Source organism: Crinia signifera, chromosome 2 (genome assembly GCF_055691185.1).
Source record: "Crinia signifera chromosome 2, ASM5569118v1, whole genome shotgun sequence".
NCBI classification, from domain to species: domain Eukaryota; kingdom Metazoa; phylum Chordata; class Amphibia; order Anura; family Myobatrachidae; genus Crinia; species Crinia signifera.
This window is the reverse complement of record NC_139218.1, coordinates 336,513,414-336,539,292: the sequence shown is the minus strand read 5'-3', so window position 1 is coordinate 336,539,292 and position 25,879 is coordinate 336,513,414. Positions and strand designations below refer to the sequence as shown.

Sequence of the window (25,879 nt, the reverse complement as noted above, 5' to 3'; positions counted from 1 at the left end):
TGGTGTAGTGTAATAGTGGTATGGATGGTCTGAGCAACCAAAATAACAGTGCCTTTGTATATAGATGAAATTATGTGTGTGTACTTGTATTATACTTCTTTTTTTGTATTTGATGTGAAGACACTTTGATATATGTACATAAGGGGGCGGTAGTACTGTGTGCACCTATAATAACCTGATGAGCCATAGAACCCGTATATATTATGGTCCCATAAGGTATTTCCGTGAGACGGGAACATAATCTATGTAAGATTAGTAAATATATATTATAGTGGGAGTAGGGTCATGATATGGCTGCTCCGAAGCCTTTTGTTGGCGATGAATTTATTTTTCTATGTATGCTTAAGTGTTCTCTGATGCGCTGACGGCGCGTGGAACGCAGACTTCCGGGTCTTGCGTTCCACTAGACGGAAGTGACGCGTCTTTGATGACGCACTTCCGCCGGCGGGTCCGCACACTGGGATGTAGTATGGAGAATGTGGGGATCTCCATCACCCGGTGCTGTGGCAGCAACGAAACCAAGGAGTTTAAATGTAAGTAGGATTACCCATGACACTATAGTCTGGTTGTTGGATCCTTTATTAAATAAGGTTGGGTCCGCATATTAGGTGAGATGTGAGGAGGTGGGATCGAGGGCTCACCAGGGATATTTAGGTAGCACACAGTCATTTGGTGGGTATGCACTTTAGGAGGAGATAGTGAGGGCCTTGAGGAAGGTCCAGAGGTGGACCGAAACATTGGCCCGTGGCCCACTGTCATGCACATTGCACTTTAAGGTATCTATGATAAAAATGGATTAAAAAGGATTCAATATCCGAAACTAAAAGTCCGGTGAGTGTCCTCTTGGATTTTTGTACACTATATTGGTTTACTGGATTTATCTGGGACACCTGAGCTGGCACCCAGGCAGCTGTGGTACCGTTTGGAGGAGAGTGTGATCCACATGTATGGAATATATATATATATTTATATATATAGCTAATCAAATGGTGTGCGTGTGCTGTGTGTGGACAGTAGGGGGCATTTCAAATCCGCTTTGTCTCTGGTGTGGTATAATAAACTTTATTATACAGTGACTGCGTCTAGCAGGACCGAGGATTTTCCTCCAATTTCAGTGGGCCCAGGTGCAGCAGCAGACAGCACTTATAGGGCTTTTTCAGGATAGAAGTAATCAGGAGACAAAGCTCTTCTAGATAATAAATGTATCGGTCTTTACTATAATAAAAATTAGAAAAAAATGACATACCGGTAACTTTATACCAAACATGTGAGACGGTCTGTCGGGATATGATGATGTCAACATTGGTGACTCGTGCCTCCTGTGCTCCACGACAGATGAGTAGGTATCCTAGCAATGTAATGATAATACAAAGTGAACCCTTTCCATGCATGATACAAAATAGCAGAATAAAGTTACAGATCGCTTAGAGACAGATTTAGACCTCATGGGGCTCTAGGTGACCCACAAACAATACATAGCACTATATTTTCATTCCTGATTCCTGCCCTGACATTGTGTCATTTTTCCACCTTATAGTAATGACTTTTACACATTATGCCACACCGCAATTCCCATTACACATCATGCCTCACACCACAATGCCCATTACACATTATACCATACCCCGTAATGCCCAGTACATATTATGCCACACACCGTAATTCCCATTACATATTATGCCACACACCGTAATGCCCATTACATATTCTACCACACACCATAATGTTTATTACATATTAAGCCACACACCATAATGCCTATTACATATTATGCCAAACACATTAATGCCTATTATATATTATGCCACACACCATAATGCCTATTAAAAAATATGCCTCACACCGTAATGCCTATTACATATTATGCCACACACTGCAATGCCCATGACATATTATGCAGCATAAATGCTGCTTACTTACATGCTTGTCACCAGGGGTTACATGCTTGTGGCTGGGGTTACAAGCTCATTGCCATGGGGGTTACATGCTAGTTGCAGGGGGTTACATGCTCATTGCCCAGGAGGAGTTGCAAGCTCATTGCTTAGGGCAGTGGTAGCCAATTCTAGCCCTCTAGAGCTACCAACAGTTCACATTTTCCAGACAACCTAGCTGCTGCACAGCTGCACTCATTAATCACTGACACATTTTAAAAGATACACAGATGGAGCTAATTAGCTCACTTGTGATTCTCTGAGGAGACCTGCAAAACATGCACTGTTGGTAGCTCTCGAGGACTAGGGTTGGCTACCCCAGGCTTAGGGGAAATTATCTGCTCATTGCTAGAGGTTTACATGCTCGTTGCCCAGGGGGATTACATGCTCATTGCCTGGGGTTGCAGCCTTGCAGGGACACAGCGCCGCTCCGCTGGAATCCGCACTGCGCTCCCCTGTCAGACGCTAGAGATGGAGTGCCTCTAGCATCTGTCTCCAATAATGCAGTGGCCATCTTTGGAGGGGCACAGGGTCTCTGCCTGTATTCTGAGACTCTGCACCCTGCCTAACCCCCCCCCCATCAACAGATTTCAGCTCCAGCAGGAGAATGGGGTGCTCCAGTGCACTGCTGGACCACTTTCAGGGTTGCAACCTATGCTGATCAGAGCCAGATTTCAGCGACGAGCGCCTAGGTTGCTTAGCCATGAATCTGGCTACCTACTAGAAGCATAATAGCATTTCAAAACGAACAGGGCAATTTGCTAATCTAAAACGTGGACAAGGCAGTTCATAGAAATACTCAAATTATAAAAAGCTATTTAAGCAGAAGCGTTCATTTAAACCAACTGGAGATATACATATGTAGCCATGTTACCATGTGTGTGATTGAGCGTTATTTAGCAGCATGGCAATTCCACAGTACGGATGCAAATTTGTTGGGAAAAATGGGCATGAGTGGTGGCGATTTGGGGACAATGAGCGCAGCTACATGCAGTGTTCAAACAGTGAGTCCATCATGCTTCTCTTTGTAGGAGGTTCTTACCCCCCCCCCCCCCAGTATTTTTGATGGTTGATCTATTATCCTATATCTCAAAGAAGACAGATTATGTTTGAGTCTTTAAATGTTTGTAAATGCTAAGCCAATTCGGGTCATCAAAGGCAGTGCTGGATAGAAGTCTAAAGCTCCGTAGTGCAACTGGCAGCTGCTAAAGGCAAGTCAGAAGATGCAGAGGAAAAATAAATCCATGGTTCTAATGCCCTCCGATGTGCTCAGGGCATATGCCCGGTTGTGCCCTGCATACAACACCCTCTTTAAGCCTCTATGGTAGCATCAGTACACTCTGCCAGCGGTAACACATACACTGTTCAGAAACACAAGAGATAAGGAAGGAAGGGTAGGGTCAGGTGATGGAGGAGACCACCTTCTTCTATGTTTTGGCCCACAGACAGCCATTACACGGCATACAATAATGAGTCTGTCGCACTCATTATTAGTACTGCTGATGGATCCACTGGTTAAGGGTCCCTCACTTCGAGCAGGCCCTGGTCCATTGCACCAGCTACATTGCTGGTGGTTCCATGTCTATATAAGCAATGGCTGGACAAGAGGTCTGTGGGTCCCTCTCACCATGCTGCAGTGGCAGCATGCAGGCGGTATGTGTGGGCAGCAGCCCCTCTCTCTACCAGATTGTCAGGGCCCAGGACAGTTGTCACGAAAGTACCCCATGATGGCGGCCCTGGCCATGGCAAACAATCAGCTGCTATATACAATTTTATAAAATGCACTTTATAAATAATTACTTCAAATCTGATTGGTTGACATGGCACACTTGTCGACCATTAGTTGTGATGTTGCCTACAGATGAGTAAGCATCTGTGTGCATTGCTGGCCCTTAGCTCTACCCTCCCATAAAAGGGGGGTGACATGACCCCATTTTTAGGAACTCAGACCTCCACCCGAGTGGGTGGCACCCGAATCCACCCGAATCTATGAGTGGCAGAGGGGAATGTAAGGCCTCGCACAGCAACAGAGATTCACAATAATCAGTGATCTGTGTGGGACACATTACCTGTGTCCATCTCTGAATCAGACCCTTAGCACAGATAAGTATCACTTAACATGAGAACAATTGATTAGATTACTGAGGGTAAATGTATTCACTTCCTATATTCAGAATTGTAGACAAGTGTGTCCCAAAGTATTTTATACTCAGAAGTGTTGAAATCGGTCACAAAGGTGCAAGAACCTCCTGGATATGAAGGAGTTAATGAAAATAATTGTTTCCACATTCTGGTAGATATTTAATTTAACATAAACATTATGAGAAAACCAAAGCAAATTTATCCTAAAGAATGTTACATACTCTCATTAATTGAAGGAACCCGTAATCAAGGATATACAGTACAATTCACCCTAGGGCTCTGAGAAAATGTGCCAGGAAAACAGAACACAAGAAAAATGAATACACATAAGTTATTGAACATATAGAAAATAATTAAAAACTCCACACGTATAGTCATTTTGACGCCTAATCAGAGTGTATGGGGCCAAAGAGACAGACAATCCCAATCTGCATACAGTATGAGCAGAGCCTATTAGATCTCTATGTGATGGACTGTAGATTACTGCATATGTATGGGTCACTGTCCTACTGCCTAGCAGTGCCCTGTATACTGGTCATATCTCACACACCTGTACAGCTGCATGCGACAGCTCTCTGCTCAAGCTGTCAGGATGATAACCTCAAAATGTAAGAATAGTGATTAACAAAGATCAAATTTATTGCGAGAGATGTATAGCGTATTAAATGCACATGTCTCGTGTGATTCTCGGTTGAAAGTTGCACGTGTAATAGGGTGGAATTTTTTTTTAGGAAAAGACAGAAATCACTTGCGACTTCTGGCGGTTTTTTAGTGAAGGTGCAATTTCTTCCTAATGGGAGGGTGCGATTTTTTTAATTTATTGTTTATGAGCTGGTCCTGGTTTCCCAAATACAGTATGATGGACTAAAGTGGTGCGGTCCCTCCAGTATTTAAACTAGTCCTGGTTCCAAAAATACAAGGAACACAAAAGTAGGGGTCCCCCGTATTTTGGAACTAGCAATGGGCTTCAGCGATGTAATGCCACAGCCGGGCCGAAGCATTATCACCTGTTTTGGTCATCCCTGGCTGGGATCCATGGGGGAGTGGAGACCCCCCAATAATGGATTACCACCACCACCCTCCAAATTTCCCCCATCCAGGCTATCCCCAGCACAGGGGGCAGTGGGTGCCGGGCTGATAGTTTGTGCAAAGATTATTTAAAATAAAAAAAACATTGGATTGTTCTGTGGAACTATAAGTCCCAGCAAGCGGGACATGAAAGGGCCCACTGGGACTTCACAGCATAGCTAATGCTTAAAAAAACTCCACTTACACCGTGAAAAGTAGTTACGTTTATTAACATACATGCATATCCACATACATACAACATAAATACATACACTACCCTACCTTGGGTCCCGCAGATCGGTCTTCTTTCCAGTAAAAATATCCACAGAGGCAAGAAACTCACGAGGCAAGATCAACTTGATAGCTTATGGTGGCCAGATCATCACACCACACTGGGTACCACACAGCTAAAATTTACCCGTGCTGATTTGCTATTCCATATTGTGGATCAACAGGTTAAACCACTGTTAGGCCTCCCTGACAGAATGAAGTTAGTCCTTTTCAAATTGGGGCCTGAGGTACACGCTATACAGATGATTGTTCCGGAGATAAAAAACTTTCAGGATTTATTTGATTGCAGTACACTTGGCAAGCTTCCTGTCATGTGCCATATGAGGCTGGATGACTCTATTGTACCTACTGTCTGTGCCCCCTGGAGGGTTCCTATTGCAATGAAAGACAAAATCATTCAAGCAATCCACAAAATGACTCAATTGGGTGTCATTGCCCCCATAGAAGAAGCAACACAGTGGGTGTCCGCCATGGTGGGCGCATCGAAAAAATATGGGACTGTACACCTTTGTATTGATCCAGTACACTTGAACAAAGCACTCCTGAGTCTTTCACTTTTTTAGTGTCTATCTCAAAATCTGCTGACATGGACACCATATAATTGTACTTCTGCACTCGCCATGCTACGGCTACGGTGCCACACTGCACTCGCCTCACTATTAAATTCTCCCTCTATGCCCACTTCGATCGTGAACTAAGAACAAGTTGGCTGAAAAAAATCATAAAAAATTCATTTTGACATTTTGCTTGTGTTGACCTTTTGTCAATGTCGTCCTAGACCATTTCAACCTTTTCATTTATCTACTTATTGGCTGTTGACCAACAGTGGTCATCCTATTGCCTGTGATATAGAAAGCTAGTACTGTCCACAAACAACCCTCCCGCTACTGCAATTTAAAAAACATGCATTCCTTACCTATAGCAAAACACCATGACCAGGGAAAAGAAATATGTTAAAAATACAGCTCGATGAATTTAATAGTGATCTAAGCAGTCAGCCTCTTACACAACTAGTGTGCAAGCTCCACCAGTAGCACAGCAGGGTGGTGTAGAAGAGGGGAGGGCACAGAAGCACATATTCAAAAGAACATGCTGCCTCCACTATTGTCACAACAGTGGAGGCAGCATGTTCTTTTGAATATCTGTGTCCTGTGTTAATAGTATGCAGGTTCCCATTTTCAAATATCACCCTTGAAGTATTATAGGCAACATTCTTGTTCCCATACCTGCTGGAACCTGGAGCCCTTGCTCCAACATTGTCACACAACTGATGTAAATAGTGCAGTGGTTCCCAAACCAATGTCGAGTATGATTTCTCGACAGACATTTTACAGTCAATAACACACATTGACCGATACCAACACGGACAATCTACCAAATTCATTATGCCAACATGTTCAATTGACTGACATAGTCGAAATGCCGACATAGCATCCTGACATGTCAACATGAGTTTTCAAGCAATTTTAGCCCCAAAACAGGCTTATTCATACTTTACCATCCCAGTGGACAGTTACAGTATAGATGGTAGACCAGGCATGTCCAACGTTGGCCCTCCAGATGTTTTGAAACTACACATCCCAGCATGCTTTGCAATAGTTTTAGCATTCTCTAATAGCAAAACTGTGGCAAAGCATGCTGGGATGTGTAGTTTCAAAACATCTGGAGGGCCAACGTTGGACATGCCTGTGGTAGACAATGTCTAGGTCCACAGAAGGTCAACATACGCTTAAGGTTGACATGAATAAGATATACCATATATACTCGAGTATAAGCCTACTTTTTCAGAACAGTTTTTATGCTGAAAAAGCCCCCCTCGGCTTATACTCGAGTGAGGGTCCCACTTGAGTCAATAAGTTTTCACAGTTTTTTGTTGTAAAAATTAGGTGCCTCGGCTTATATTTGGGTCGACTTATATTCGAGTATATATGGTACATGAGTTTTTCCACGGTTTTCTTGGTGTCTATGTCGTTGGTGGTCCAGAACTATTTAAAAATATCTATGGTCAATGTAAAAAATGGCAAAATCAGTGCTGTTGACTCCAATCATAAACTATGTGGGCAAACAGAAGCAAATCGTGCCATTCACTGCATAATTAGGCTTAATTATGACATATAAACACCTCCTACTTCATTTAATATGTTTTTCAATTAGAAACTCCTGGCCTAAGGGTGCCGTGAAAGCAATTTTGATACTGTAAGGCAGGCATTCCCAACCACGGTCCTCAAGGCACACCAACAGTGCAGGTTTTAGTGATATCCAGGCTTCAGCACAGATGGTTTAATCAGAATCACTCAGATACTAATTAAGTCACCTGTGCTCAAGCCTGGATATCACTAAAACCTGCACTGTTGGTGTGCCTTGAGGACCGTGGTTGGGAATGCTTACTGTAAGGTGCTGTTATTCAATAAGTTTGGAAACCACAGATATATGTCGTCATGTGTGCACACAGTCAAGCCTGCAGTGTGAACACATGCTTTGTCCCACTGTGCTAGCTGAGACTGCATCATTCTGGGGGCAACTAGTTTGGGAGAGATGAACTTGGCATCCTGACATTCACAATACCAGCGGCCAGAACACCGGCACTGGAATACCGACCGTTAGGGAAGAATGGGAGTCAAGTAAAGGGAAAAATCCTAAATGCTGTATACTGTAGCTCTACTACTCACTGTTATAGTATCTGCAGGACTACATGTATAGTACATTGTACATTGCAAAATATTATACTACACCATGGTTGCCTACCTGACCCTCTCCTTCAGGGAAAAAATGCTCTGCTCCTGGACTTCCCTGGTAATGTATGATTGCCATCACCTGTGGTGAGCTAGGTAATTGATAAGAAAGGTGTTTCACCACAGGTGATGGCAATCATACATTACCAGGGAAGTCCAGGAACAGGGAGACACAACAGAGGTTGCTATTCGCACAGGACCCTCATCTATTGGAGGTTTGACATGGGTGAACCCCCACTTATCACATAAACTGTTCTATATACTGTAGGATATTGTCGGAGGTGTGCTACCACTGGACATAAAAGATTGACATGCACAAAAAAGAAAGAGGAGTATGTCCTTGTGTGGTGCACCTATGAAAACTTACACGAGTAAAATGTAACTTTTATTCATATTTTTAAAAAGAGCGAAATATAAGAACACACAAACATAACATAAGGTGTTTTAAAATAACGGCGGCTCACTGTTTCCACACACAGTATTGTTAATTGTAATCTCAAATACAGGGATAAGTAGCCAACACTAATTGTAATGTAATCAATTCCTATTAAAGTGTTAGGGTGGCTAAATTCCTTATATAGATGTGCACATAAAATTTCTATATACACATTCTCCTGTGTCTGCAATTATGACACGGTCTTGAATGGTTTTAGCAGATAGCTCCTTAAATTCACAGAGTTTACTGAAGTCCACCTGAACTGTTGCCAGGGCCGGCGCCACCACTAGGCAAATCTAGGCATTTGCCTAGGGCGCGGGCCACTGGAGGGCGGCATTTTGTGCCGCCCGGGTACCTGTCCTACGGCGCTGTGTATTTAAATCTGGCGGCGGAGGCAGCGGGGGTCCCTGCAGTCCATTAGAAATCACGAGCGCTATCCGCCGGGCAATGCGGAAGCGCTTCTAGTGTGAAAACTCTGGCAGCACGGCGCACGCTGATCTCAGCCAATCAGCGTGCTGCCAGTGTTTTCACACTAGAAGCGCTTCCGCATAGCCCGGCGGATAGCGCTCGTGATTTCTAATGGACTGCAGGGACCCCCGCTGCCTCCGCCGCCAGATTTAAATACACAGCGCCGCAGCAGGACAGGTACCCCCCCCCCCCCGCACCGGGGCGCCCCCACCGCGACTCGCCTGGGGCGCTCCGGTGCCTTGCACCGGCCCTGACTGTTGCCCCTCACAAATAGCAGAGACCCCTTAAGTGGGTTGACATATATGTCGGCTTATATATGAGAGCCGACCCCAGGAGGAACACGTGTCGACCGGTGATTATTCATTCACAATAAATCGTATATAGTTCACCAGTGATCCAGGTGGGGGTTATCAACTCTGGTATAAGCCGATCATAAGAGTGGCTGGAATTGCCAGGTATTAAGGACACAGAATAGGGTACCCTGGTACAGACCCACTTCAAATTAAATTCCGGGGGAATCTGCTAATAAATACCAGTAATTACTGACATAGATGTTGATTCATCACAAAAATGATCCCATATACAATTATGTTCATACCATGTCTCCTTACATGTAAAGCTAAAATTGCTGTGTTTGGGGAGTGTGGTTTGTAGCCACTTGGTAGATATAAATCAGATTTTATTCAGAATCAATAGTGAACAAAGGTGGGGAATCAACAGTGTGGTGTCGACTTATGGTGTCAACAGTTCTAATATCGGCATGCAAATAGCAGGTGTGAATTATCGGTGATTTTTCTAGGAGATCATATCACTTCATGGAAGAATCACCGTTAAATGGGGCTGCTGTGGTGATACTATTTCTGTATTCCAAATGGCAGTCAGAATTGCCCTCAGTGTTATAAATAATTAACACACAGTGTAACCCTGCACACGGGTGAATAGCGCAGGTGTTGAGGCAGGAAAAAATGAGAAATCCTGCAACACTCTCCTGTAGGCTGCTATTAAAGACTTGTGAAAGTCACTGGTATAGCCGGTTGACCAGACATGAGGAAATCCTCATGCTATCTGCCAGTGCATGACTATAAGGATAATCCTGTATTAATAAAACAGATCAAAATACATCCTAGTAAATGTGTGGAACAGAGAGCGTCACCGCTAGCCTAGCGGTGACGCTCTCTGTTCCACACATTTAATGTCATCACAGTCAAGCCCCGCCCCCCAAACGGGTATTGAAAGTCTCCTCTCCGGGCTTCTCCTGGAGAGGAGCATTTGAAAGTCAGCAACCCTGTACTACACTATGATTTCTAAACTAAAATTCTGGCAGCTCCTATGTACAGTACGTGCTAGTAACACACAGCAGTGTTTCCTTACTTCACAGAGGCTGTCGAGTGTCTGTGTTGTATCAATTGTGTATGGAAATTAAGCCCTCACAAGGGACCCAAAATGAAGAAACAAAGACAGCCTGAAGATTGTCACAGTTCACACTAAGGTTACCCACCCCTGCCCTCCATGTCTTGTGGATGAGAGATAGGAACAACATGGAACATGTCTCAGACACTAGTTAAGACATCTTTGCACTGATGCATAGCATAACATGTCTACAGGTCCTAGTTTTTTAACAACATATAGAATACATTTGTGTGTGTGTGTGTGCTTTGTATGATTATAAATGTATTAGTTGTACATGGTAAATAGTTTAACACTCAAAGAGCCCATAATTCTAAAATAAAAAATTTGATATATGAAACAAAAGTAGATGGATACTGTCCTCATCTATTCTGACATTCCACTATAGCACTGTCACTGTGTCATCTTCCCTTTCCATTATAGGGTGCTGACCACCATCTGACATTCGGACTAATGTGACATCAGCGGTGTTCCCGCCAGGCTGTTGTGGTAGCACCCTGCTTAAACCTCGCGCTCGCCCGCTTCTTTGCTGCTGCTGCTGCCACATGACATCTATTCACATTAAAGGGAAAGTTTTGAGTAATCCTGGCACACATGCCCCCATTAAAGACATGACGGCTGGATAAACCCACCATCAATGACACTACAACCGTGCCTGACTGCCCCAATAGTAATGTCAGTGGGACAATGCTCCCTCCCTACGTGTTATGAGCATATTGCAACCCCTGCGTCCTGACCGCATCCAATTCCATTGGGAACATTAATCTTTGCCCGTTTATGATTCTACCAATTCTACAGAACAGGAGCAACATGTAATAGCCTGCGAGGTGCAGGCTGTTGGGGAATTTCTGTTAACCTGCCCATATTTTAAAGTGGCAATCATTTACACGGCAAAACCAGACTCGCAGAACCTCTCCACAGCTGGCATCTTCTGCATTGCCACTGGTCCATATAACTACTATTCACTGACTATCTAGTAAGAAAAGCACCTGCAAGTTTCTAAAACATTCAATCCAAACACACACATTTATAGATTGTTACGTATTTTCAGATCTTTCATCCCATTTTAAAGCCACGCGAGACAGTGAAAATTGCTCCTGATAATCCCTTGGAGGGGAATATTTGGCATGGCCCCCTGGCAGGCACCAAAGTATTTATCAATCCTCCACATCAGATTTGAGGTATTTTGTCCAATTCCTCTCAACAAAACTGCTCATGTTCATATCCTGGCTTGTCTTACATTATTGCTATTTTAAATTCATACCGCAACATTTAATTTGAGTAAATCAGAATATTGTTGGATATTCCAGAATTCGGAGCCACCTCTTCCAGCTCAGTCACTGTTGTAGGTACAGTGGTGATCATGTGTCTTTATTTGTACCTTTTTAAGGGCCAGCTTAAGGCTTGTGGGGGCCCCATCAAACTATCAAATGATATACTAGCAACCCCAGCACCAAAAACACCCACATTATGCCGCATGGTAGTGCTCCTAGTTCATATTATATATCCCCAGAGTCCTTGATACCCCTTTCACACTCACAAGAGCTTGCAAGATGGGTCACAAGCCGGGTACAAAATCCTGGCTACGATCCGGCTTGCAAGCGATTTCACGCTGGCCGCTCGACCCGGCATAAAGCCGGGCGGGTGACATGATCTGGAGGCAGGGCCGGAGCGGCACTGGGAGATGTCAGCATCTTCCAGTGGCGCCTTTACACTGCAGTGAACGGGACCCGGCTCGTGTAGACTCTGACTGCGCCTGGACCCGGGAGCATTCCTGGTCCAACCCTGGTCAAGACCTGGGTAGAAATTCCAGAACGCTGGACCCGGCATCATCTACCAGGACCCTTTCACACTGACCAATTTCCCGGGTTGATGCGCATTCATGTGCAATAACCCTGGAAACATTTGTCAGTGTGAAAGGGGCATAAGAGTCTCCCGTATCCAAAATGCTTGAGAGAAATATTTTCGATTTTCTGTAGCTATAGGGAATATTTGCATACGATAAAAACTCTTGGGGATGGAACCATAGTTATCAATATTTGCATATGATAATGGAATTCTTGGGGATGGAACAATAATTTGGAATATTTGCGTACCAAATTGAGATTGGATGGATGTACACTGAGCCTGAAGGTCATGTTATACAATGGTTTTGTACAAAAAAAAAAACCGAAGCTTGTTTAAGGTGACCCATCCAAAAGCAAAGGAGTCACTATCTCAGCCATACTCTAAAGAATGTTGAATTCTGAATATTGGATTTTCAGATATGGGAGCCTCCTCCCCCTTGTGATTTCCTACCTCCTACAACATCACCTAACCCTCAGTTTTAGCCACCTGGATGCTTATTTCAATATCCTGTCCCCTGATGCAGAAATTTATATACCAAGTACTTGTCCTACATTGTCTTATAGTGTTGACTGTGACTAAAATGTAACAATAACGAAAATAGGAATTTCTTAATTAAAATGTTGACTAAAATTGACTAGACAAAAATGCTGTATCATTTTCCTCTGGACACCACCAGGTTGTATTTTCCGAGTGATTGATTTATTGGATTAATTAATTAATACTACTGTATTGTATAGTTTTACCATTGTCTCTGGTCCTAGATAGAGGGCGGGATGTATTAATATACATCGCCACCCTTCACCTGGCAGCCGCCGCGATGCTGCCGCATATATACTAACATATGCGGCTAGCATCGGGTTGTGGTGACGGAGACCCCTGCGATACCTTTGATGTGGTCTGCGGGGGTCTCCGTCACATCCCGGCATTGGCAGACATCCCCACTACTCCACACCTACACACAGCAAAGTCTTCTCTCCATCCCGGAGAAGTCGAGCACACATCGCTCCGGCCTCCTGTCGCTCCCGGGTGACGCTTCAGACCGAAACCCGGAAGTGACTGCGGGGTCGTGGTAGCGGTGTGGGGACACAGCCGGCGTACTGTTACCCGTGCAGACGCAGAAGCGGCTATCCACACCACGAGGACAGATGGCGTGGGACCTTCGGTAGCTCAAAGATCTATTCGGACCAGCAGGTAAGGGTATAGTGCACCACCAGGGGTTTATGGGACGCCAGCCCCTGGTGCCATTTATATGCCTTGCCTCACCATCTGACTTTTCCGCCCTATCCCTCAGCCCACTCCTCCTCCTCAAACCCCGACTGTGACACATTCCTCTGTGTATTGCCCAACCACAGAGTGCCACCACATACTACCCTATTTCATATACAGGTTCTGTTACCAGTTGACAGCAGACACAGCCTTTGCTGGTGAGAGCTGTTCACACTGTTGTCATCCACAGAATACCTGCATTTATTTCATTTTATTGTATTTACAATATGTCACTTTTGCTCCAATAAATTATTCTTAATCCTAAAAACATTGACATCCATTTATTATCGGCAGTTATACATCATCTACACCTTAAGATTAGAAGGTGAGCGCAGGGGGGGCGCGCGGACGTCGGGCGGCGATAGAAGCCCATAGGCGATACCCTGCCAAGTGAAAACTTGGCGGACGGGTGATGGTAAATAGGAAAATGCGGTAAAACCCCCGGTTTACCGCATTTTCCCTTTAGTACATCCCGCCCTTACTTACTTGAGGTGTGGCTGCGCAAAAAGTTTTTGTCATGAGAATCATTCAGTCACTTCATGTAGCTAGCTATATAGTTATCTTTAGCTATATAGTTATATTTATTTATTTACAGTTTCTTATATAGCGCACACATATTCCGCAGCGCTTTACAGAGACTATTTGAACATTCACATCTGTCCCTGCCCCAGTGGACTTTCTAGGGGTATTTTATTTTTTTGTTGGGAATGTGGGAGGAAACCGGAGCACCCGGAGGAAACCCACGCGAGTATGCGAAGAATATACAAACTCCACACAGTTAGAGCCATGGTTGGAATCAAACCAACAAGTGAGAAAACCAAAGACTGCTTTGAGTGAGTTCAATTTCTTCTCACAACATACTACCTGTGGCTGCTTAATCTGGCTATTCAACCATAATATCATCATTTTTACATCTGCAAACAACTTTTACTATCACTGTTAATGCTTGTATTTGCACTGCCAGTTTTGAAAATGCCCAGCTGTACCTCTAATGACTTCACCTGTCCTGCTCTTCCATTGATTTTAGGTGTCCCCCAAAATTTTATTCTTGGCCCTCTTCTTCTCTATCTCTTCACATCCTCTCTGGGTGAGCTTATTTGCTCACTCGACTTCCACTATCACATCTATGCTGATAACACTGAAATCTACCTCTCCTTTCCTGATCTCTCTCCCTCTATCCTCACTCATATCTCCAACTGTCTCTCTGCTGTCTACTCTTGGATGACCCAGCTCTTTTTTAGACTTAAAATATCAAGGACTAAGCTGACCTCTTCCCACCCTCCTGCATAGAAACCTACCATCTCTTATCCTAACCTGTTTATGCTCACCTCTCCCCCTTCTGTGTCACCCCTGTCTGTCTAACCCTCCCCTTTAGAATGTAAGCTCTCACGAGCAGGGCCCTCTCTCCTCCATGTGCCTTTCTTAGAATATATAAACCACTGCCACCCTGATGATTGCTTCAGTGTCCTGTCCCCTGATGCAACTATCCATATTAACCATGTACTTGTCCTAAACTGTCTTGTGCTGTAATTCGTTATGTGTTTTTGCTAATAACTATGCTCTGTAAAGCGCTGCGGAATATGTATGCGCTATATAAGAAACTGTTAATAAATAAATAAATAAATAAATAAACCCATGACCTCAGTGCTGTGAGGCAGTATTGCTAACCATTATACCATTAAATTATGCAGCCTAACACTAGAATTTTTTGCATTAGACTAATACTGTACTACTACTTACTTTGATCAGGCAGGTGGTATTTTTCTAGTGATTTATTGTATTCTTTAATTATTTAAATTAACATTTTTAATAAAAAAAATAAAAAATTATTCTCTTGAATTGATAGTTGCGATTTCCTTCAAAGCAGGTCCTTTATTTTCTGCATTTGTGCTGCGCTTATTTGATACCTAGATTACTAAACACATAATGAAAGGTATACAAAGTATTCAAGGAAGTGATAGAAAAATTATCCTCAACAAAATCCATTACAGAAGCCTGCTGAGAATTGGGGGCAAGAATGATGATAGGTGCAGCTTGCTCGATGGGTCGTTTTGGCACTTGCTATGGACTTGCCCTGTCATTGCTTCATTTTGGGCGCTGGTTACTAAGATGATAGTCACTACAGGAATACCTATAGACGCCTTTACCGAGAAGGTATGCATCTTGGTTGCTTTTGAAGTTTTAGATAAATTCACACAAAGATACGCTATCAACTTATGTATGTTGGCGAAGGTGTGGGTAGCTCCACTGTGGATGGCTCCGCCTGGTCCCACAATTGCTGCGTGGATATAACTGTTAAATGAAGTTGTTTGACATGAAAAATTGACCTATATTCCCTGAAAAGCAGAGGCCAAATGTAATAAAATATGGGGGGATTAGTCTCCTTCCATCCACGTCCTGTAGACCCAGGCTGACATACCGGATGAGGCTTAGTCACTTAATTGTCAATGGCATGGGCGCAATAAATTATCTCACTTGAGGGGATGGTTGTGCAATTCATACCTCCCAAACTACGACACAGCTCATCAGCACTATCGTACGACATTTGACCTTTCATGTTATTTTAAGTTTGGATGCTCTTATCTTATATGTATCATTAAACTGTGAAGCTACAGTATGACTAAATCATTGACTAAAAGGTTAGTGAAGATCCACTGACTAAATCTTGACGAAGACAAAAATAAGAACGTTGACTAAAATGTGACATTTAATTTTGTCACATTTTAAGAAAGTGACTAAGACAGAAACTTAACTGAAAATCCTTGCCAAAATGAACACTGTTGTGGTGCTATATAAATAATCTGTACTAGAAAAGCACAATGTGGCTATTTTCAGCACCACCTGATCTCCAGCCACCTGTTGAAAGTTTTGGAAATGTGCTGTTGATCCTTCCAGTTCTTGAAAAGCCTGACACTGGAAATATCAAAGTGCAAGTTTATTGTCAGCGCCTGACTTCTAAACATGAGGTTCTCGTTCCTGGTGAAGGGAGGCGCAGTATTCTCATAATCATACAGTCCACAACATGGGCTCCTACACCGATTGTAGGTGACAGGTGCACATATTGGAGAACGAGCACTATAAAAATAACCTTATTGCTATTATATTCCAGGAGTGTTTGCGAAACCAGTGAGACTGTATTCTGCCAGGTACATTTCCCTTAATAAATGCAGCTATTGTGGAATGAAAAGGCCTTCATATCCTGCACCACAAGGCTCTCTGATCTCAATAAGACTTGCACATCTAGGCTGTGGAGTGAGCTCTGGAGAATCATTGCTGGGAGGAGTAATAGGTGAATACAGATGTTTCCTAACACCACAAACGCTTATGATTTTTACAGTCTACACTTTGACAAATCTCTATCCTGATGAGCAGATTTTGATAGCGACAAACGTTTTTTTTTTTCTAATTGGGTGTGACCCAGAAAGTTGCACAAGACGGTCCTGTTATTTATTGGAACAAATTACTTAAATTATTTCCTCATACAAAAGACACATATTTTTCCCAATATAATGCATGATTATTAGATCAGCTTGTTCTATGACATAGTGGAAAAGGACAATGTGTTCTTCGAAAAAAAAATAAAAAAAGCAAATATTTTTTATCCATGATAACATTTATAAAGGAATAGGTTCTGATAAATTCTAAAGCTGCACTGCCACCCAAGGTAGCAAGCATTTTGTGTACCAGTTTACAGTGATTGAACAATAAAGCTGTGAGTGGAATGAATAATGAGAAGCACAATGGACTTTATTCAGATCTGATTGTAATACAAATTTGTTTGGAAAATGGGCAAAACCATGTGCACTGCAGGTGGGGCAGATGAAACATGTGCAGAGAGAGAGTTAGATTTGTGTGAGTTATTTTGTTCTGTGCAGCGTAAATACTGGCTAACTCTCTCTAATATGTTACATCTGCCCCACCAGTGGTTTATCAGAATATTTTGGTGTTTTTTTCCCCAGACCCTTTTTTGTCATATTTACCTTGTCCCCAGAAGTCCAAGGCATCTCCAGTCCCAGGGGTGCGTTGCACACACAAACATATTTCTAGTTGAACTCTTTTGTGTATGTGTATATAAAGGTTTTAGGAGTTTATCAGATGAATGTTTGAAGTATAGTAATAAATGATATTTGAAGGGGGGATTCTTATAGTAGTATGGATGCCAAGAACAGCGTACGGGGGTATCACAGTGTGTCTGTGTGTGTGTAATCAGTGTAACACCTTTCATGTTCTATGAAGGCCATAAGGCTTTTAACATGAGTCTTGGTAGTTTTTTGAAAGGGTATTGAACCAAAATACAAGTCTCCATACATAAAAGTAAAATCTGGTAATACAGCAATAAAGCAAATAATTAAAGCAATAAACCACCCTATAAGTTCTATCTTCGTAATCATACAAATAGTTTCAAGGGAAAAAAAAAAAAACATTTTATTGCTGAAATTTCATTTTTTTACAAAACAAAAAATATATATATAAAGATATATATTTATAATTTTCTTCTAGACAAAACTGGAGGTCCGAATCCCAAGCGATCTATAACATCGAAGTGGTAAGAAAAAAAAGACGCCTTCATTGAGAAACAAACTCCCTTTAGCGGGGACATTGGATTTCTTATTTACACAATACGAAAAGTAGAAGCCCTTGGAACAAGCCAATTCATTGCTAGCCAGAAAATAAGCTATATTTACAGTATCATGTGTGCTCATTCCCATTACTATTTCTTTTTAGTTGCAATAAAAAGAAAAAAAATAGCATTTCCCCTGTACATTATTGAAAAACACCATTACATTGAAAAAAAATATTCACTGCAATGAAATGCACTCTTGGATCTTTGTACAAATATCTGAAAGATTTCTCTCCATTCTCAAACAAACAGTGATAACAAGCACAATTTAGTTCTAATGTAGTGCATCGCAAATGTGGCCTTTCTTTAGCAACTGTCCTCCATAGGTTTGGAAATGGCAACCTCTAGTGGCATGTAGAAGACTAGCAGCCTTGTGCATTTCGTAGCTTGGCCAACATTACTACACTCTTTACTGAATGGAGAGAATTGCTTAAGTAAATGACAAAAATAGTATAAATGTTAATCGAAATTAAATATTTTACTGCCCCTTTAATCACCTCATATTTATTTGTGATTGGCGGTAAATTAAGAACTTAAAAAGGTGAAATTATTTTCATGTATTCATATACTGGGTTGGCCAAAATGGTGCTTTGCTTGTTTGCTAATCAAATTTTGCTCTGGGAGAAATCTATCAGGTAGTTATTATTGATTAGCTGCAACAATGACGTTCAGATGACCGAGTAGATTTAATGCCACATTTTTTATACGAAGTAAAATACAGATTACAAAAGGATTTAAGTTTACGTGAATTTTTCAAAATAGGTGTGAAAATTGGCAAGCAAACATTTTTATTCATCATAAGGACCTGTAATGTTTACCTTATATTGAAAATATTCAATATAAAAAAGGTCAGATATTTTTTACACAACATTTTTTATTTGAATTTATATAACAAATGTGAGCGATGCTGGCAGTTTTTGCGGATATTTTGAACATCTCTCACAGATGTTGGCACTCAAGGGGTCGATGATAAAAAGGGCTGAATTGGACATTTCTTTATCATCTAGTGTGTGTGTGTGTGTGTGTGTGTGTGTGTGTGTGTCTAGTGTCTACGAAACACTACCATCTTTTGGCAGCAAGTAAAACTACATCTCTTTCTCTCTCTCCTTACTAGCTTTTGAAGCATTTGCTTCGAGCGGGCTTTTTAGTACTGAATAGGACTCAAAACATATTTTTTGGTGACCAAATAGATGGCCATGAATGGGAAACACTGAGCAGAATTAGCATATACAACATGTCATAATGTTTGATGAATGAATCTTTTCAATGCACAATTTTTTTTAATTCAAATATACAATGTGACTTTTACAAGGATTACAATTCTGAAAGGCACATTAGATGTTTGCTTTGCCCAGTCCTAGGTTATATTTCCAGCTATTCCATCTGACCTCACTGCTACATTTATCGATCCATGACAATTTTAATGAAGTCAAGCTTTTATTTTATTTTACCTTCAACTATTTTAGTGACCGGCCCCAATTCCTTTACCAAAAATAAAACCCCAGCAGTATGTTCTACATTTATATAGTATTTACAAAGCGAACATGAACGACCCGGAAAGTTGTATTAGGAGTAGAAGCTGCCCCGGTTCTTGCGAGAGGATTCCTAGTGTGTCAGTGCGCTATTAACTCCTCAAATAGTTCTTCTTGCAGGGGGTAACGCTTTATTATGTGGCAAAGCATTCCAAGACTTTCAAGATTAAACACAACTTTATCTAGTCCAGATGTTGGCAAATATTAAAGATAAAACACATTTTTCCTGGTGTCTATAATTTAAGGTAGAATTCGGTGCCGTCCCTTTTTTGACACATCGATGAGTTATAGAGCCGATACAATTTGTGGCTTTGAATGTGAAAAACGGAGTAACAAACCGAGAGAGAAGCGGTTCTGAACCCAGGAGAGCGGAATAATATTCCCCACTTGTGTTTGATCTGCAGGACCCCGTGAGCTAAGGATTTAGCCAGCTGTTTGCTTTGATTTACTATTCAGCGGCCAACGCTTATGCAAGTCATCACACCTGACAGGGTTATGAAATGCGGTTGGGGAAAAAAGGTACAGATTATGATTTTTCTATTTCACTGAAATCACTTCAAAAGACCTTTAAGACCTGTGAGACTGACAGGTATTGTGGATGCAGCTAGCAAAATATCTGGCGGTGGATGAAAGCAAAACAGCGTGGTACCAGTGTAAATCCCACTGCTTACTTCTTAATCCCACCGATTCCTAACAGGACTTGTGTATCAGCTGAATCTATAGGGCGCTCGTCACGTGGCGTGCGTGGCACAAAGTCAGACAAACAAGAATGAGCGGTTGTATTTGAGATGCTATGGGTTCATTTAGCATCCTTGTGTAGTGCTTAAACAAAAATGGAGTTACATTGCTCGTGTTGTCACAATATAGCAGTAAATAAATGTACATTAGTTGAAAATTAAATATACAACACAGAATAGGTTTATTTTCATTGAGCTGGATTCTGGGCCATGTAATAAAAAACTTGAGGAGTCATCAATTGGCTAAAATGTAAACCCCGAAAGACCTTAACCCGCGGTGGTTAGGGCACTATATAGGGGTCCTAAAAAGGACACGCAGGGGTTCTAAAAAGTGCATCTATGTGGACAGTTAATATTTTATCTTTGACAATAGCAATGATCTGTACTATGGTACTACAGTACAAGGAGACAATTTGTCATAGAACATGGAAAAACAAAACAAGAAATGACCAACACATAAAATGACTCTTACTGTACTATCTGCACCATATAAACATTTCCATACTCCCATGTAACCCTCCATCACCACCTGATGCTCATGGGAATGTGAAACAGACTGTTATTGCAAGTTTTGTTCACAAGGTCTCATTAAGCATATATTTTACAGCAGAAGGTTCCTCCCATCTTATTTCTACATAGCCTGTTAGAAGTCGCCATGATATTTAAATGTCCTTATCCTGTTTATTGTGTGTGAGGGTGGTTCACCCATAGTGCAAATGAACAACACAAAATCCATCCATCCAAGTAGGGATTAGTGGTCATCAGGAATATATAGAAAATAAAAAGGCATTTTCCTCTATTTTTCCAGCTGTGCCAGGCACCTATTGTCGCATTGCAAATTGTAGGTCGAAAATCTTGAATCTCCAGTGGATTGTCTACATGAAGTGTCTACTATACAGAAATGTCCACCTTGCAGGGTGCCATTTTGAAGTCCTTTTGTCTATTGCAGTTCTACCAGAGACTTGATGCATTTTCACACAATTGTATTTGGCATAAAGCACCGTTGTCACATTTCCAGCAAACCAATTCCATATTATTTCCACCCAATCCTGAGCCTGATAACCTACTACAGTACAAGCGGTGGTGTATTGTGAAAGGTTGGATCACAACTAACCATTAGATCAAGAAGGAAAACCACATACAGGTGTCACCGGTCCATCTCCTCAGGTTCTCCACGGGTACTTGCAACGTCACCGGTAGCGGTCAGCCTATCACAGCCAGCATCTCACCTGAGTGATATCTTTGGTCAAGTTTAGCAATTCTCTCTGGGCATAGCCACAGTCCTAAGACGACAGCACATATATGTAGCAACCTTATGTGCTCAGGCAACAAATGGAAATCTTATTTATTTTGTTTTAGGCCAAATCCCATATTGATCATACTTCTAGTGGTACTTGATGGCCAATGGCTTGACGCAGCTTTACTAATGAGCTCACAGGTCTGGGACAAAGTCACCACTGTACGAAGTAAGAGCAGCAGCTTAAACCAGTCCACGATCATGGAGAACATCAACTTTCCCTGGTCATAGACTCATGGGTCCGTCTTCTTCCATCGGCTCTTCCTGGGGATCACTGCAGGGAAATTAAATATTACTATATGCTATGTATTCAGCTCAATGTCTAATATAGTCCAAACACAAGAAATGCAGAGTTTATTATTTTACATTAAGAAACAATTATGAATTGAAAGACAGAAATGTATTTAGTAGAGACTATGGCCCAAATATAAAAGGATGCAATCTTGTCGCAAGATTTAAAGCTTTTTTTTTTTTAAAGGCAAAACCAACCCGCCCGTATATTCCATTTTTTCTTTTTAATGCTACTTTTACTCTAGTAGCTAAATCAGAAACACTTGCTGCTCATTGCATTTAAGCATCTGTATGAGAGAATGACCACAGGCTATTCTAGGATGAAGCGCAAGAGATTGCATTGTATCTCCAGCAGTCTTCACAGGTTAAAACAAAAACCTTGGCCAACTTGCACCTATTTCAACGCTGTAATTACTAGCAAACGGTGCATGCGTTGCGGCTTACATACACAACCTAGACCAATGGAGGGGGGGAGAGTCTGAGTTAGCTGCATCTTGAATACAGCTGCATTGACCTTACAGGGTGGTCACAGGATATTCGTCTGCAGAAGTGTCCCATGTCACTAATGTGTAGAGAGAGCTGTGGGCTATTCATAATTAGCTTATTCAGAAAGGCCTCTCCCTCACTAATGTTAGGTACACACCAGAATGATTTGGGCTCAATTCCCCAAATTTTGACGCATCTAAGGACCGATTGTATGTAAAAAGAGCAGAATTGTGCAGGTTTTCAATGAGATTCCGATCCCCACCAGTTGTTGGGTCACTTTGGAGATTTTACCTGCTGAACTAAAGATTAGTCATCTACATTGGATTGGGTACAAATCGTGTGCACATAGTGTACTCCAATCCATCGTGCAACCATTGTGCGATTTCAAGGAAAGAGTTTCACGATCAATGCACGATCATGGTCGTTCTGGTGGGTATCATACATAAGGCCGGGGCTGGTACAAATGCATATAATAGTAATGACAGCTGAGGGCGGTGTGGTCACATGGACGCGGCAAAGTAGGAATACAAGAAAATGTGTGCATGCGCTTTCAGATTGCTGCCAGAGCGCTGAATTAGCCATATTAGCTACGCCTCGGAACCAGGCCCTTTGTATCTCTGCTCCTTAGACCATAAAACAATATGGTACCAGTGTTTGAAAAACAGAAAGCATTTTAATATAAATACGACAATGTTTATGGAGGACCTGTCGGGGCCAAACTAGCTCAAGGAACAAAACTGATATATTTAAGTAAAAAAAAAAAAAAATTAAAAATCCCCTTACTTGTTCCCAGCTGCTACCAATTGGTTTCTGCCCACTGACAAGGAGGCAAGAGCAGTCACAGTATCCACCTCATCCCGGTCATGTTTCTGGGCTTCTAGAACAGAGTATCCAACCTTAGAGGCAAAACGTTTGACAGACGTCCAATATTTACCTGCAATAAGGAACACCCTGATTAAAATACACACAACACGCCCGGCTCTTTACTTCTTAATCATTTACCAGCATTATGCATGATTAATACATATTAATTTAGTATTTATCAAACACTTTGTGTACACACCGAATAATAAAGTTAGAGGAACATACAGTAAATGGCCGGTAAAAGGGCTGACATGTTAGTTTAGGGTCTTCATAAACATGAAGCAGCAGGTTTGTATGCGCAGGCATATAGACACATAATGGGGGAAAACAGGATGTGGAGGCCTTGGTTACTCATTAATTAGAGACAGATATTAAATAGAATTTGCAGTGACTCACTTATTCCTTTTAAACAGTGTATTGAAGTTCCCCAAATAACCCATTTGGAAAAATGTTTCTATTAAAGCACAGTGGACCCTCGGACTGTGTGACTAGGCTCACATTACGGGGGAAATTTACTAAAGGAAATTTGTAAAAAATAGGTGTAGTTGTACCCAGAAATACACTTATTTTTGACATTTACTATCCCGATAATACGGCGATTCATATTCGTATTGATAACACATCCATACGACTACGAATTGCCGCATTTTTGGGATAGTAAATGTCAAAAATAAGTGTATTTCTGGATACAAATACACCTATTTTTACACCTATTTTTTTTACAAATTTCCTTTAGTAAATTTCCCCCAACATCACTACCATTGTGACATTGTGACATTAGAGACAATCTGATTTACAAAAAGAATAACACACCTGCCCGCTACACTTTAATGGAGAGTATAGAACCACCAATATATTTCCTGCAACTGGCAAACAAGGATTCGAAAATACAATATACAGTATGCCATCCTAGTCTAAAACCCTATATACAACCAAAAATGCTTCATGTAGAAACCACAATTCCGCCCACTTACTGAAGCATACGCATTGCAAGGTATATGTGCACGGTTTACACTAGGCACATGTCATGTGTAATTACTCCCGCTAGTAAAGCCTTTGATTTGCTTGCAAAATATGCAATCAGCCAGTCGAAATCGGCTAAACTGGAGGCTGTAGCCAGTGTATTTGCATCTGAACTCTGGTACTTGGAACAGTCCTCTATACTATAATTGGTCTTTGTTAATCCACCCCTTCAATTGTCTCCCCTCAATTGGGCCAAGTGGGAGACTCTGCAAAGGCACGTGGCCTCGTCCTGGTGCTGGCGCAGGGATTCTGTTCTACCCAAACTGGTGTAAGTTCAACCCCTCATCTACGCCTAGAAGTATGGTGCATACTCAGAGCCATCCTCATCTAGCCCTTTAATAGGATTAAGCTCTATCTGTAGGCTTGAATATTACCCAACCCACACTCCCATAAGTGGACAATGGAATGGGCGTGGGAAGTACAGCACAATCCAAACGAATCATTTTCAAATTGTGCATTTGGTGCACAGATGTCACATAGAGGCTATACAGAGATCACCCAGACATCATTTATATGGAAGTTATGGTTCTGTATCATACTAACATGCTGATAAATGTAGCTACAAGTGTAATTACAGATGGAGCAGGCTCCATCTTTGCAGGTGCTGGCGATTCTAACGCCAGCCCCCGCCAGCGGCCGGCTCTAGACAGGGGCACACGTGCATGAGACGCTCGCGCGCCCCATGGCTACGGAGCTGGCTCCGCCTCCCCCGGTGCTCCTCGCTGCCCCCCCATCCCTACCCATCTCCCTGAAGAGGAGACAGGCAAGATGCCACCGCGGCGCCGTCCTGAAACTGGGACGCGTGTACGTGTGAGACGGACACGCTTCCCAGTCAGATGGAGCGCCTCTGAGCCGGCGATCCCTGGGCAAGGATCAGAGGCGCTCCATCTGTAGTTTCAGAATTATTTTTTTATGCTAAAATCACACACACACGAGTAAATTTACGGTATTAACTGAAAGCGAGTCATTGAACAAATAATTACTTCATAAACTAGACTTTGGGGGTTATTTACTAAGATGGTAGTTCTATTTCAGATGGGATGTTGCTATGGGCAACTGATCAGATTCTAACTCCCATCTTTAAACCACATTGGAGTTTGGAGTTTCATGCATTTTTGTAAATTGCAGCGAGTATTCAGCTATCCAAGCCACGTACAACTCCGCCCCCGCTAAAAGCATCATTTGATACAAATAGGATTTAAAAAACCATACACAACTGATGTGATGGAGAGGAATGCAGCACTGTTTATGATAGCTCACAGTTCTAAACTAAGGAAACTAAAAGATACACATTCACTAGTTAGCAAGGTTCTAGAGGGTTTTTTTTTTTACAGTTATTCTTTTGTGAAACAATAGGGAATTTACATAGGAAAGTATAGGAAATGAGCTTTAATTAGTTTCAGAATTCAGTGGGCTAAACACAGCTTCAGCTTATAAAA

At 42.0% G+C, this 25,879-nt stretch overlaps 1 protein-coding gene and 1 long non-coding RNA gene across 6 annotated transcripts in view; one reads left to right on the top strand and one right to left on the bottom strand.

Moving 5' to 3' along the window:
- LOC146057808 (uncharacterized) overlaps positions 1-25,879 on the top strand; it is a 135,492-nt gene that overhangs the window by 84,799 nt on the left and 24,814 nt on the right. The window lies entirely within an intron of this gene.
- Positions 18,000-25,879, bottom strand: part of HDAC7 (histone deacetylase 7) — a 346,438-nt gene continuing 338,558 nt past the window's right edge. For all 5 annotated transcript variants that reach the window (XM_083169505.1, XM_083169503.1, XM_083169506.1 and 2 more), the window contains 2 exons: positions 23,337-23,487; positions 18,000-22,050 (listed from right to left, as the gene is read on the bottom strand). In XM_083169505.1, the coding sequence (XP_083025631.1) occupies positions 22,002-22,050; positions 23,337-23,487 (200 nt within the window). In that variant the 3' untranslated portion in view covers positions 18,000-22,001. The remainder of the gene's footprint in view (positions 22,051-23,336; positions 23,488-25,879) is intronic.